The following is a 13,934-nucleotide window of genomic DNA, read 5'->3' on the forward strand; positions in this document are numbered from 1 at the left end:
TTCTGGGAAGCTTTCACAGACCGAGCTAAAGACTAGTCTATGTGTGTGTGTGCTGTATGTGTAAGGTGGAGTGGCTGCAGTTAATAAGTAACAGTCACTTCAGGTTCAAAGGTTCATTCACACTGGCAACTGGGAAAACTTCCTTCGGTGGCAGTTAAAAAACACCTTCTAATTTGAATCTGTGTTAGTAGTTTTGTAAAGCTGTAGGGAGTCTGAGATGGCCAAGAAGGCGGTAGGTTTAGGGCCACTGTCGAGGCGTCCAGATAACTCGGCGTTTAAACAGCAGAGATTACCAGCCTGGTCTCCATCTCTCACGGCACAGACCGTCCTGCCAATCTTCTACATCCTAGCTGTCGTGTGCCTGCTGCTGGGCATCTGGCTCCTCATCACTGTCCAGAACACACACCAACTGAAGGTTAGACACGCTCTTTATTCTGTGCCCGTTCGCAATGATGGAAGAGGAGAGACAAAAGCAGGAAGAAGTGCTGAACACGACTCCCATCCATCAGAGTGAATTTAATACTGTCATTTTATGTTTTACTCGAGCTGTTTCCTCATAATAGACACAACGTTTGTAATTTGATACTCTAATTAGCTTGGTTTTGCTGTTATTGTGTTGTTATTAAGCCAGTGGGCACCCTGATAAAGTTGCTATTTTTATAGCCATTATCTTACCATCTGTTAAGTCTTTAATTGAATACTTTATTTAAAATGTATTAAAGTAGCTGACTATATTTGCACTGGACTGTGATTGTCATCATCTAGTTATTAGCACTAGCTTACAAAACCTCTACCACCTAGCAATAGCTTAGCAACTACATTCAGAAGTTACCTGTCAAACAACATGGGTCAAGCTATTTTATGGATTTTTCACATATAAATTAAATTTCTCCTTTAAAAATGACTTGTGAAATATTTGAAGAGGAAATACAGTTTTGTAGGAGGGCTATAAAGCTCCAACTTAGCATGTTGGAGTATGTGTTGCCAAAACTGCTTCCAGAGTCAGATTTTACACTCATGTTGTTTTCTGTCTGTTTGCTGCACAGGTGGACTACACCGATGCTGGAACATGTGAACGGTGCTTCGAGCTTCATGCCAACAACACCAGAACGGTCTGCACATGTTCAGTCAACTTCTACGTTCCAAGACCCTTTCCGGTGCGTCAGTGTACTTGCTCAATAAATATTATTGTTTTCACAACCCTTTTGTATTTTTATTTTAAAGAAAGAAATTCTTAGTTTTAGGCATGATCAAAAAGAATAAGCATATTTTAATTGAACCAAATATTTGCTAGACTAAATTTTTATATAATATACATACTAAATACATACAGTACGAGAACCATTTTACATGTCTATACATAAGTGAATTTGTTTGTATCTGTTGTTTAATTTACATTAAATATACTTTATTCCTCTAAGTGAAAATTAGATTTTTATTAATTAATTCATTCATTTTTTTTTCGGCTTAAACCCTTAATTAATCTGGGGTCGCCACAGCGGAATGAACCGCCAATTTATTCAGCATGTGTTTTATGCAGCAGATGCCCTTTCAGCTGCAGCCCATCACTGGGAAACACCCATACACACTCATTCACACATATTCACTGACAATTTGGCTTACCCAATTCACCTATAGCACATGTATTTGGGCTTGTGGGGGAAATCTGAGCACCCGGAGGAAACCCACGCGATCACGGGAGAACATGCACACAGAAATGCCAACTGACCCAGCCTAGGCTCGAACCAGCGAACTTCTTGCTGTGAGGCAATCATGCTACCCCCTGCGCCACCGTGAGGCCCAGAATTATTTTCAAATTCAAAAGTGAAATAAGCATATAATATTGCAGAATATTCTATTTTAAATATCTAAAAGACATTGTACCAGAAATGTACATTTTCCCATATGAAAATGTGACAGGGCCTGACCTTCAAGCTTTTCCTACCCAAAAAAATCAAACATAAATTCAATTCATACAATTGAATGATAGAAGCAATCCTTGATCACTGTCAGCTTCTCCTTCATCAAATGATAAGTCATAGCCTTCACAGTGTAGTGCACGCATTTTAAATTTGACAGGACAAATGTAAAAGGACTGACAGAAAAATGGGGACAATTGTAAAATAGTATTTATTTGTAGAATTTATTTATAGTGTCATGTTTTAATCAATTGGTGTGAATGATAACTTAAACTTGCTATTTCTAATGTTTTTTTTGTCTAAATAACAGTTTTTGCATAACAAAACTATTAAAGCTGTAGGTTCAGTTGGGCTGAAGACAAGGACAATGACAGGGTTTGTACATTTGTAAAGTGTTTTTAATGAAGAAAAAACTCTGAGATCCAAAGGAACGACATATTCCTTTACAAAACAACTCACAGAAATCAACCATTAGTCCATTTTAGACATGCTTAAGATAAAATAATTTTTATTCACTGTATTTTTTGTTTTTATTTTAAAGACAGATAATGTACATTTCTGGTAGAATGTCCCTATAACACGGATTGTTCTGTTCCTTGGTTCTGATGATTAAGCTGGTTGAAGCTGTTGTAAAATACTTTACAAATGTACATTTGTAACTGTTGCTTGGCAACTGTTCTCCTATCAGTAATGATCCAAAGAAACTGTTTAATTTGATTTGTTCTATTTTGGGAAACCTTGCTATGCATATGGAATATAGCAATAATCCCAGTGAAGCCATGGTTTATAGTAAATTTAAAACAGTTTAGGGCCATTGTTAGGAACGTTGTGGAGCAACGTTGTTGGGGCTTATTACTTAAATAACATCCATGTTTATTTAGCAACCTAACTGTTTTCAGTATTTGATAAATTCATAATGCATTCACCATGAAACTCACACATTTCCAACCAATTGTCACGGTCTAATGCCACACAATGTTATTCTCATGCTAATATAGAGTTATTATAAATAAGTGAACTAAATAAGTAAATAAAAGAATCGTAATATTTAAGATAGATAGATAGACAGACAGAGACACTACCTGATAAACGTCTTGTTGCCTATGCAAGTATTATGAACAACAAATAATTGCTTATTAAGAAGTGGCTTATATGAAAGGCAAAGGCCCCTAGATTACGCTTATTTTACCAAAATTAAAAATGATCATGCTTTGATTTTCAACTATTTAATTAAGACAGTCAGGTCTGACTTTGCTTAGACAAAAGTCCTGTCACTGAACAGAAATAATGTTCAGTATAGAATATAAAGTCATGTGGCAGTGGAAAAAGAATTAATGCTGTCTATGATTTCCATGAGCTTGGAGGACTGCATTCATATGTAATCCCACCGGTCTTACACCACCCAACCCGCTCTCAGCTGCGGTCTAACTGGTGTCTTTTCGCATGGGAGTCATTTGCTCTACCAAGGAGGCTAAACACCATGGCCTCTAGTGTCTGCACTAGAGCACCTTTAGAGGTCAGAGGAATGAGGTTTTCCTGCACAGCACTTCACTAGCTGGCCTCTGCTACACATACATCTCTGCAATGACTCAATTAAGTTTTTAATAAAGGCATCTGGAATGGCAAAGAAAGTGCTCTTGCAGAACTCCAAGAGTTTATCAAGATTATTTGAATTTATTTTCAATGCCTCCTCCATCTTACCCCAGACATGCTCAATAATGTTTATGTCTGGTGACTGGGCTGGCCAATCCTGAAGCATATACAGTACAACCCCTGGCATAAAGTATGGAATCGCCACTCTTGGACGATGTTTATTCAAATGTATAATTGTGTAGAAAAAAAAACAAGTACATACATGCCACAAAGCTATTTTCATTCAACAATCCAACCTTCTGGCTGTATGAAATACTTCAAAAGAAAAAGAAAAAACACTGTAGTCAATTACAACTGTTTTTACTGATCAAACAAGTAAACACTTAAATGAACATCTTCCAAGAGTGGCGATTCCATTCTTTTTGCCAGGGGTTGTATATACACACATTTTAAAGAATGATGATCATTCAACAGTATTTCACACTATTTTACTGAGGTTTAAAAAAATAAAAAACTAAGCAATTGGACACATTATATATGCAGTGGGCATCAAAATTAAGGAACAATTTAAAACATTTTGTTGCTAGACCATGCTATTAGAACAGTGTTACTCAAAATAACCTGCACACTTACACTACAGAGCAATGATTGTAGCATGAAGAAAGATTAGAAATAAAATTACAGGCTACAGCAGGGAAAAATGAGTAGAAAATGTAAAGCTCCTTGCTTTGAATGACTTCAGCACATTTGCGGCCACAGGGGCTCCTGTAAGGATAACTTAAATAGGATTAGGCAGTGACCTTGAAATGTTTGAAATTGCAGCCTGTTCTCTAAATTTGATTTCCACATATATTTCAGTTCAATTTAGATGTGCTGTTTACACAGAAAAAAAGGATGATTTACATCTAAAGGGATTGTTCACCCAGAAAATGAAAATTTACTCACTATTTACCCTCGAGTGTTTCCAAACCTATATGACTTTCATTATTCCGTTGATCACCAAAGAGTATATTTTGAAGAAAGCTGAAAACCATTGAGGTCCATAGTTTGAAAAACAAATACTATGGAAGTCAATGGTTACTGGTTTCCAGCATTCTTCAAAATATCTCCTTTTGTGTTCAATAGAATAAAGAAACTCAAACTGGTTTGGGACAAGTTAGGGATTAGTAAACTATGACGATGAGTTTTTTTTTTTTCTGTTTTATTCAAATTAGACGTTATTTTGTCTATAGCAGCTTTAACTACAGTTGTCTGTACCTCTGCCCACATTGTTTGTTCATTACTACAGGATAAACACATTTCCCCATATTTTCCATAGTAATTTTCTGTGCTTCTTGTTTACAGACCAAGCAAAAACCCACTTTCTTCTAAACATCAAATAGAAACATCAGATTAAAGTCACATTAAGAAGAGCCACATTGTGGACCTCATAATTTGTCTCCAGTGTGTTTGCCTTCAACATGATGTATTGTTTGTCTCCCTCAGGGCGACGTGTTCTTCTACTACGGTCTGAGGAACTTTCATCAGAACCTGCGGAGGTACATGGACTCCCGCGATGATGCACAGATGGTGGGGAGGAAGAACAACCTGAAGGTGCTCGACGTCTTTTTCACTCCCCTTCTGTTTGCACTCTTTTTTTTGCACCCTTTCCTCATCCCTCCCACTCACTGATTAAAATAACGTCTGTCTTTATTTGATCTCTCACTACGCTTCATATTAGTAATGCTGTTATCACATTCAAAATGCTGTTGTTATTTGCTCACATAGGCACCGAGTTCATACTGCGCTCCGTTTCATTACGATGCAAACGGGGTACCCATCGCCCCCTGCGGTGCCGTAGCCAACAGCATGTTCAACGGTGAGACGCTTTTTTGTGTTATGCTAATGAGCCACTTAAAGGGATGATTCACCTGAAATTGAAAATTCTGATATTTTAATTATTTACTAATTCTAAATCTGTTTGAGTTTTTGTTGATCACAAAAGAAGATATTTTAAAACATGTTGGAAAACTGGTAGCCATTGCTTTTCATAGTGTTTTTTTTTCCTAATATGGATGTCAGTTGCTACCAGTTTCCAACATTTGTCATCTTCTTTTGTGTTTAGAAATAAATAATGTAAATAGTGAGATTATTGTAAGTTTAAGGTGAACTATTCCTTTGTCGTTTATTTGGTTATGTCATTTTATCATTAAAAATTGTATTTGTAACTATACATGACAATATTGCTTTTGTACTGAAGCCTTAGTGAGCATAAGAGATTTTAAATTAATAAATACATAATTAACCCTCTTGGAGTCTTCAGTCAATTTAGACCGAAAAACGTTGTTTGAATTTTTCCAAATTACAGAATCAATGTAATGGTTTAGACACTAACATTTGGTATGTGAAAACAAAAAAATTGAATGCTAGCTCTCTGCAACTCTCACATTGTCGCCCACTGAAGCTAAGCAGGGCTGCGCCCGGTCAGTACCTGGATAGGAGAGCACATGGAAAAGCTAGGTTGCTGGCGGAAGTGGTATTAATGTGACTAGTAGGGGGCGCTTAACCTGCGATCTGTGTGGGTCCTAACGCCCCAGTATAATGCTGAGGACTCTATACTGCTCAGTGAGTGCTGTCTTTCGGATGAGACGTTAAATCGAGGTCCTGACTCACTGGGGTTGTTAAAAATCCAAGTATGTACTTCGAAAAAGAGTAGGGGTTTAACCCTGGCATCCTGGCCAAATTTGCCCATTGGCCTGTGTCTATCATGGCCTAACCATCCCCAAATTGGCTTTATCAATCTGTCTCCTCTGCACAGGTGTGAACGGGTAGCACTCGATATGTGTGAAATACACACATATGCACACACACCACATCATGAAAAATGCTAAGGCTTTTATGTAGTCTCTTTACAGCAATATGTACAGTTTTTAACATAATACACAAATTAACACTTTATAAAAGTCAAATTACATTTTTAGATTTTCGATCAAAAAATATCTAAACCTTGTCAAAGTCTTTAAGATTGTCTAAATGTATTGTCAAATCCACAATTATTTTAGTAATGTCTAAACAACTGAGGAATTCACTAGCAGCTTTGTAGAAATAGTAATGCTAGAACCTAGTGGTTACAACATGTCTTATTATTATTATTTTTTACAACCAGATGGTGCTAATCTGCCTTTTTTTAATTGACAGAGTTTCTATTTTACCTGGAAATACAGCAATAATGTAAAAATAATTAAAAATAAAGATTACGTAATTTTAATACTAAAAAAAATGTATGTTAATTACCACATAAATATTAATTATTACAACAAAGCCATCTTAAAATAAAATAAAAATTAAATAGAAAAAATATTATTAAACCAAAAAAATTTTTATTGATTTTACAGCAAAACATCTGAGGGTACTTTACAGGCAATTGTTCCTTTTCGTCCACGAAGATCACAAGTGTAATTCACAAACAAGTATCACCAGAGGGTTGAATAAAAATATTATAAACCCCAAAGATTTGAATTGTATAAATTGAATTTAAAAACTTGTGTGCAAATAACTGCATATGCAGTGCAAAACTCTACATCTACCATTACATTATTGTATGCAAGTATTTATCAATCAAAATAAAAAAGATTGATCATTTCAAAAAGAAAAGCAAAAATAAATAAATACAAGTTAGAGTTTTTTTTTTTTTTTTTGTCCAGTTGTTTACAGCATGTGAAAGGAAGAGAAAGAGGGAGATGTAAAGATCTTGAGAAACATGCTGGAGGCTCTGTCCTGGTTTTGGAGCTGCAATTTCACCAGTGATGTTGGCAAAATTGATTTAATTGATGGGATTGTGGATGCTGAAAAGCACAGACAGGTTTAAATCCATCGTACTATTTCTTCTGGAAAGAACCCAAATGGTTTTTATTTCTGATGTTGATAATGATCCCAAACACACACAGCAAATGCAGTAAAATCCTATTTAGAGAGGAAAACAGCTGACTAAACAGTTATGAACAGTCGTGAACTGTTTTCCTTCGTCTTGCTGATTTTGTTTTTCTTTTAGACTCATTTACACTGATGTATCATCAAGCTAATGGGGCAGAAGTGCAAGTTCCTCTCTATAGGAAGGGCATTGCTTGGTACACAGACAAAAATGTCAAGTTCCGCAACCCTCCGACCAACAACACATTTTCCCTTCGACAAGCCTTTGAAGGTACGAGCCGTCTACCACACGCTCATGAGCATTTGTGTCCGTTTCTCATTGTGGTCTCTCTGTTGTCAGGCACGACTCGGCCCTTATACTGGCAGCACTCGGTTTATGAGCTGGATGACACAGACTCCAACAACAATGGTTTCATAAATGACGACCTGATTGTCTGGATGAGAGAGGCAGCCTTCCCTAATTTCAAAAAGCTTTATGGGGTTCTCAATCGTGCTCAAGAGCCTTTCACTGAAGGCCTGCCCGCCGGCAACTACAACATCTCTATAGATTACAGTATCCTTTGCTCATGGAGGACACAATTGGTTGTAAATGGAAGGAAATGGGGTTCAGTAACAGTGACAGGCTTTCCGTTTGGTGACAAACCTCTTTAAACAGCTGAAAAGATTGGGTACTCTATTATGAAGTCTTTTTTATACATATGGTTCATTTAAAGGAATAGTTTGTGAAAAATAAAAATTAATGTCATTATTAATTTCAAAGCAATCTCACGGCAATTTGTAACTTTTTCATTTAGTGGGTAATTCATATGAATTTGTACGATCTTATTCTTACAATTTAGTACAATTTGTTTATCCCCCAATGACGGTTGGGTATAGGGGTGAGATTTGGTGCCACGCCTCATACCACTGAACTCATATGAATTACCCTCTAAACTGACAAAAATCTAAAATACAGTGGGTGACACTTTTAAAAGAGCATTACCGCTGCTGCTCTAAAGAAGTAAGAATGTGTTTTTAAGTATAGTCACAGTTTTTACTATGCCGCTAGGGCCACAAAGGGACAGGATGTGAACGGACAGAGGTATACAGTAGCTGTAAATACTCTGCTACTTGTAAATGAAGATGAAACAATGAGACAAAGCATTATAATTCCTTCATTAAAACTTGTTAATAAGCTTTATTATCATTGGATTCATTTTGGCAAGTAAAATGAAAGAAATAAAAGACAACTGAAATGAAAGTACAAACATTCATACAAATAAGTAGGTCTAAATAAATAAATGTACAAATAAATAAATAAATAAAGCAGTGTTTTAGCCTTAAAATAAAAAGATGTACAGTGTGAATTTAAAGTGATACGACTAAAACAGATATAACCACGCTTTTTCATTTACAGTTTGCATTTACATTTTCATTGTTGATTATATTTTACTGTCTCATGTTATCTCTCAATTATGTACATAAATAGTAAATGAATAGTTACTTTTGCTTGTGAGATCAGGCAAGTATGTTGGCAAGTAGTTTTAGTGACCACTGACTGTATGGTTGAAAAAATGTTTCAAAATATAGAATTTTGTAAAAAGAAATGATGACGATGATATTTTTGGTTTAAATCGCACTATTTCTTTAAAACATTAGCTTCATTTCTATTCTGAAATTGGACAATGTGATAGAAGGAAATTTTGAGTGTGTTTGCCTTTATAAATGAATTTTAATCAATTTATATGTCGTTATCTTTGAGTAAAGCATAATTTTTTATCTAATTTGATCATTTAGATCATAATAACTATCATTTTTATACAACACATACAAAAACATTAACTTTAGAAGAGTCTTGAAAACATTATTTGGTCGAATAACACGAATTATTAATCACACAGCAAGTTAAAACATTTATTATTTTGAGCAATTGCCATTTCCTGAAAACAAAACAAATAGAAATTTGAAGGATTTGTGATCATACATTTAAAGGATAAAAAAAATATGAACATATTCCTCATAACTTCAGAACCTTCATAGAAACAGGCCATGAAAAATGATTAGTTATTTTCTGGCAGGACGTTGTCTGTATTTTATTGATTTTTTTTTTTTTTTCAGGATAAGCCTTGACTAATTACTCCAGATTTTCCTGTTGAGCCCTTCAGAGGTCGAAAGGAGCTGGTGATCTCAATGGTGACCTGGTTTGGTGGGCAGAATTACTTTCTGCCCATTGCGTATCTGGTGACCAGTGGGCTAATCCTGGTGACTGCTGTCGTTCTCACAACAGTGTTTGTCAAATTTGGCAAAAATGGCAAGAACATGGAGGAATAAACCAAAGGAAGAAGGAACTGTCCATCAGGAAAGAAAGATAAATGGTGCCCATCAGAATCACTGAAAACAAGCAGTTTGAACCATGAATTTTAAAAGTTTACATATTTCGAGAAAACATTCTTGACCACAGCCCATTTTATACTGGATGGTTCTTAAAAGTAATAGAAATGAAAAGATTTGTTTAACATTTACTCATCCTGCTTTAGTTTCTTTCTTCTGTTGGACAGAAAAGAAGATATTTTGTAAAATGTAGCATCTGACATCCATATCAAGTCTGTAAATACTATTTTTAAATGTAAAAATAAATAAATAAATAAATAGATAATAATAATAATAATAATAATAATAATAATAATAATAATAATAATAATAATAATAATAATAATGGCCTCAATTTCCAGACAGGTAATGAGTAATGCATAAGTATAATTTCCGGCTGTCTCAAAATCATTGCATTGGGGTAACTTCTCACATCTGATATTGTCTATGTTTAGAAAATCTTGTACTGCTCATTTCTGCAAGCTTTATGGGTCACACTTTACAAATAATGTTTCATTAGTTTATGTATTTACTAAAATGAACTAATAATGAACAATACGTGTACAGCATATACTGCATTAAGTGCAAATTCATGCTTATTAACATCAGTTATTACACTGTAAACATGATCTAACAATGAACATCTTTATTTTCATTTACTAACAGTAACACAGATGAATAAATACTGAAATATTGTAATAAATGAATAGTTCATTGTTTGTTCATGTTAATGAATACATTACCTAATATTAGCTAATGCAACTTTATTGTAAAGTGTTGCAACAAGTGTTATGTATATGGGAATAGTGTGCAAATTCACTTTAAAGCGCACATAAAATGTCCTCATAACACACAGTGTTTGTAAAACGCATACAAAAGTGACAATGGACTTGATATTACATTTTCAGTGTGAACATATATTAAAGGGTTAGAAATTTGTCTCACAGCATGATAAGTGAATCACAAGCAGTTTTGCGCTCTTTATTATTATGTTTTTTTTTCAGACTGGAAATTAATTACAACACTGACAGTGGAATATCATGTCAACCGCCACCTTTGTGTGCTTCACACTTCACAAATACTGTTTGTTATATTATTTTTAATAGTCCTTCCCTATATAGTATACTGCAGTTGCACTCAACCCTGTTCCTGAAGATCTTCCTTCCTGGAGAGTTCAGCTCCAACCCTGATCAAACACAACTAAACCAACTAAGTAGGATCTGAAAGAGCACTTGGTAATTAAAGACAGGTGTGTTTGATCTGATGCAGCTGAACTCTGCAGGATGGAAGGTAGATCTCCAGGAAAAGGGTTGGGCACAGCTGGTATACTGTATCTGTACGTAAACAAGCAGTAGGCTGGCAGCAGGGGGCATCTGTGACAATATGTGAAAATGCGATGGTTAACTGACGACTTGCACTACATTTACTTGTTTTACAGCATCAATTTTTCATTTAAAAGCAGCTTAAGAATGCCTCAGTTTACACACTCGGCTTTTGTGTGTGTTTTTTATGAGCTTTCAGCACTCCAAAGTGGCTCATTTGTCATTCAGACAGCTCGTTTTTGGGAGAAATTTATTACAGGAACTTTCTATCGGTGACAAATGATTTCTAATGGTTTTATAATTGTTATGACATTAATAATTGAGGGACATCATGGCATATTTGTACTTTTAATTTGTGATACTGCAAGATGTTGAATGAACTATAAATATTAAGCAATTAAATAATACTATCAGTAGAATTTGTAATAAAAGTGCAATTATACAAATGCTAGTCAGGCTGCCAAAAAGAATATTTAAGCCTACTGCATTTTGACTATAGTAAAACTAGTTAATTTAATTTAGGCTATAATGAAATTGTGATAGTATTGTTTTTACAGTAAAATTATAAACTTTACCGTATTGGTTTACATGAAAAAATACAATGTGTATATGCATTTTTTAAAATGTGTTGTCATTTATCTAATAAAATATTTGCTAATATTTTTGTTTAAAATGTCCCTCTGATTTAATGAAAAATTATATGGAAAATATTAAGTATTCCACAATTCTTAGCGTCTCTGAGTTCATAATTCACAAATACTGTTTATTGTATTATATTTAATAGTCCTTCACTATATAGTATACTGCAGTTGTGCTCAACCATGTTCCTGAAGATTTACCTTTAAACGATTTACGTGTTAAACGAGTGAAATGTGATTTTTGTTTTATTTTTTAAACTACTGATGACAGCTTGTAAACTTAAAGTTTTGCCATTTACAGCTTTATGTATTGTCTTTCATAAAACAACAAAAACAAAGTACTTATGCTTACATTGCTAATGTTTTAACTTGGGAAGAGGTAGAGAAAACATATTTGCTTGAATAAACCTGGATTTTTAGTCACAACTATTTTTTTAAACTGTTATTTTAACAAAATTGTGATTTTTCTAGAGAAAAACATGCAGCGTTATTGTTTTTTAACGCTTTGTTTTTTAAAGGGGTGGTCCACAGTGTATTTTTAAGTCTTGGCTGTGTCTATAAGATGTGAAGCAATGTGTGCTTATGCTTTACTTGTAGAAAATCATGTTATTTTTTCATATATCTTTCTTTGATTACATAAAGCTACTCAGCTAACATATTTCCTAGTTCCTCTGAAAGGCTCGCCGTCATAAGGCTCTGATTGGTCAGCTAACATAATGTGCTGTGATTCACGGATTGGTTACAAGTCACCACGTCACACCCCTATAAGCACTTGCTTTTGCGCTGTGTAAGCACTGTCAGTCAAAGCAGCTGTTAGCAGCATTAGCTGCCTGAATCAGACAAAAAATGAAGAGCAAACCACTGAACCTCACACCTGCTCTTTAAAGGGCACCTAGGTTACCCCTTTTTTCAGATTTAATATAAGTCTTTTGCGTCTCTAGAATGTGTATATAAAGTTTCAGATGAAAAAGTACCAATCAGATTTTTCATTATACCTTTTACAAGATGCTGTTTTATACTGATTTCCAGCAGGGGGTGGTTTTGTCGTACTGCGCCTTTAAGCCGAGTTCTGCCCGCCTACTATTTCTACATGCCTCCTCCCTCAGCTGCGTCAGACAACAGACAGACTTAAAGGAAGAAGGTCTCACGTAGCGTTTGTGAGATACTACAGTAAGAACTAACCTTTACTAATCAGTATTGTGAAGTTGCATTGATGAGTCACACACAATATCGTTACAAAGTTAACGCGCGCGCTCACACACACACACACACACACACAGATACACATGCAGGCAGGCAGGCAGACAGACAGAGCGCGCTTAGCTTACTTAAGGCTAACCTCAAGTACTTTGTGGATATCTGTTATGCTAATGTACAAAATAAACCTGATTTAACTTCCACAAACCGGGATTGAAGCGTCTTCTTTTATAATTGTTCTGACACGCGGCTGTGCTGAAGTAAAGCTGAAGTAAAACGCTGTAATTAATTACACACATATTCTGTTTTAAAACACTTTAAACATGTGAAACTTACTCTTAATCACATTTGATGATGATTGCTGATCCTAGCGAACAGAACAGACCTTTTATTCCCGGTTGCTTTGCTTATGTCTGCCTGGTCTTGTTGACGTATACACGTGACGAACATGTTAATGCACGCAGCTGTCAATCAATTCGGTGGGCGGGGGGATCGCACACCTACGTAATGGTGCGATCGATTTGAAAACAGCTCCAATTGGCCGACCCTTTTTTTTGTAGTTAAATTGAAAAAAAAAAGGACTGGGTGTGTTCATATCACCCCAGTATGACGGTCTATACACTATACCAACACACAGATCTGTCCAAACAGCTTGAAAAATAGATTTTTTACCATAGGTGCCCTTTAAAGCACAAGTGTCTTTTACATACAGTTAAAGTCAGAATTAATAACCCCCCTGAATTATTTGCCTCCCTATTTTTTATTATTTATTTTTTTTTGGAGAGAATTTTTTTTCCCACACATTTCTAAACATGATAGTTTTAATAACTCATTTCTAATAACTAATTTCTTTTATCTTTGCCATGATGATGGTAAATAATATTTTACTAGATATTTTTCGAGCTTAAAGTGACATTTACAGGCTACACTAGGTTAATTAGGTTAACTAGGCAGGTTAGGGTAATTAGGAAAGTTGTTGTATAACAATGGTTAGTTCTGTTGACTAT

At 35.1% G+C, this 13,934-nt stretch overlaps 1 protein-coding gene across 2 annotated transcripts; it reads left to right on the forward strand.

Annotated features, from left to right (window-relative positions):
• The first annotated feature begins 96 nt into the window (after positions 1–96).
• cdc50c (Cdc50 family member C) lies at positions 97–13,134 on the forward strand. 2 transcript variants are annotated; one of them, XM_087266235.1, is made up of 7 exons: positions 97–415; positions 1,047–1,157; positions 4,998–5,105; positions 5,280–5,370; positions 7,543–7,692; positions 7,762–8,089; positions 9,519–10,117. In XM_087266235.1, the coding sequence occupies exons 1-6, from the start codon at positions 218–220 to the stop codon at positions 8,070–8,072; spliced, it is 969 nt and encodes a 322-aa protein (XP_087122361.1). In that variant the 5' UTR covers positions 97–217; the 3' UTR covers positions 8,073–8,089; positions 9,519–10,117. The 2 variants fall into 2 exon arrangements, with proteins under 2 accessions (XP_087122361.1, NP_956890.2); NM_200596.2 differs by having other exon boundaries at positions 116–415; positions 7,762–7,974; positions 9,544–13,134.
• Positions 13,135–13,934: the final 800 nt, after the last annotated feature.

The sequence above is a fragment of the Danio rerio genome, chromosome 9, assembly GCF_052040795.2.
Source record: "Danio rerio strain M-AB ecotype USA chromosome 9, GRCz13ab, whole genome shotgun sequence".
NCBI lineage: Eukaryota > Metazoa > Chordata > Actinopteri > Cypriniformes > Danionidae > Danio > Danio rerio.

Excerpts from the sequence above, each read along its gene's own strand:
- cdc50c (NM_200596.2), top strand. The coding sequence starts at position 218 with ATGGCCAAGAAGGCGGTAGGTTTAGGGCCACTGTCGAGGCGTCCAGAT. Across the intron at positions 1,158-4,997 it reads ACGTTCCAAGACCCTTTCCG|GGCGACGTGTTCTTCTACTA; the intron begins GTGCGTCAGTGT and ends TGTCTCCCTCAG. Across the intron at positions 5,371-7,542 it reads AGCCAACAGCATGTTCAACG|ACTCATTTACACTGATGTAT; the intron begins GTGAGACGCTTT and ends TTTTTCTTTTAG.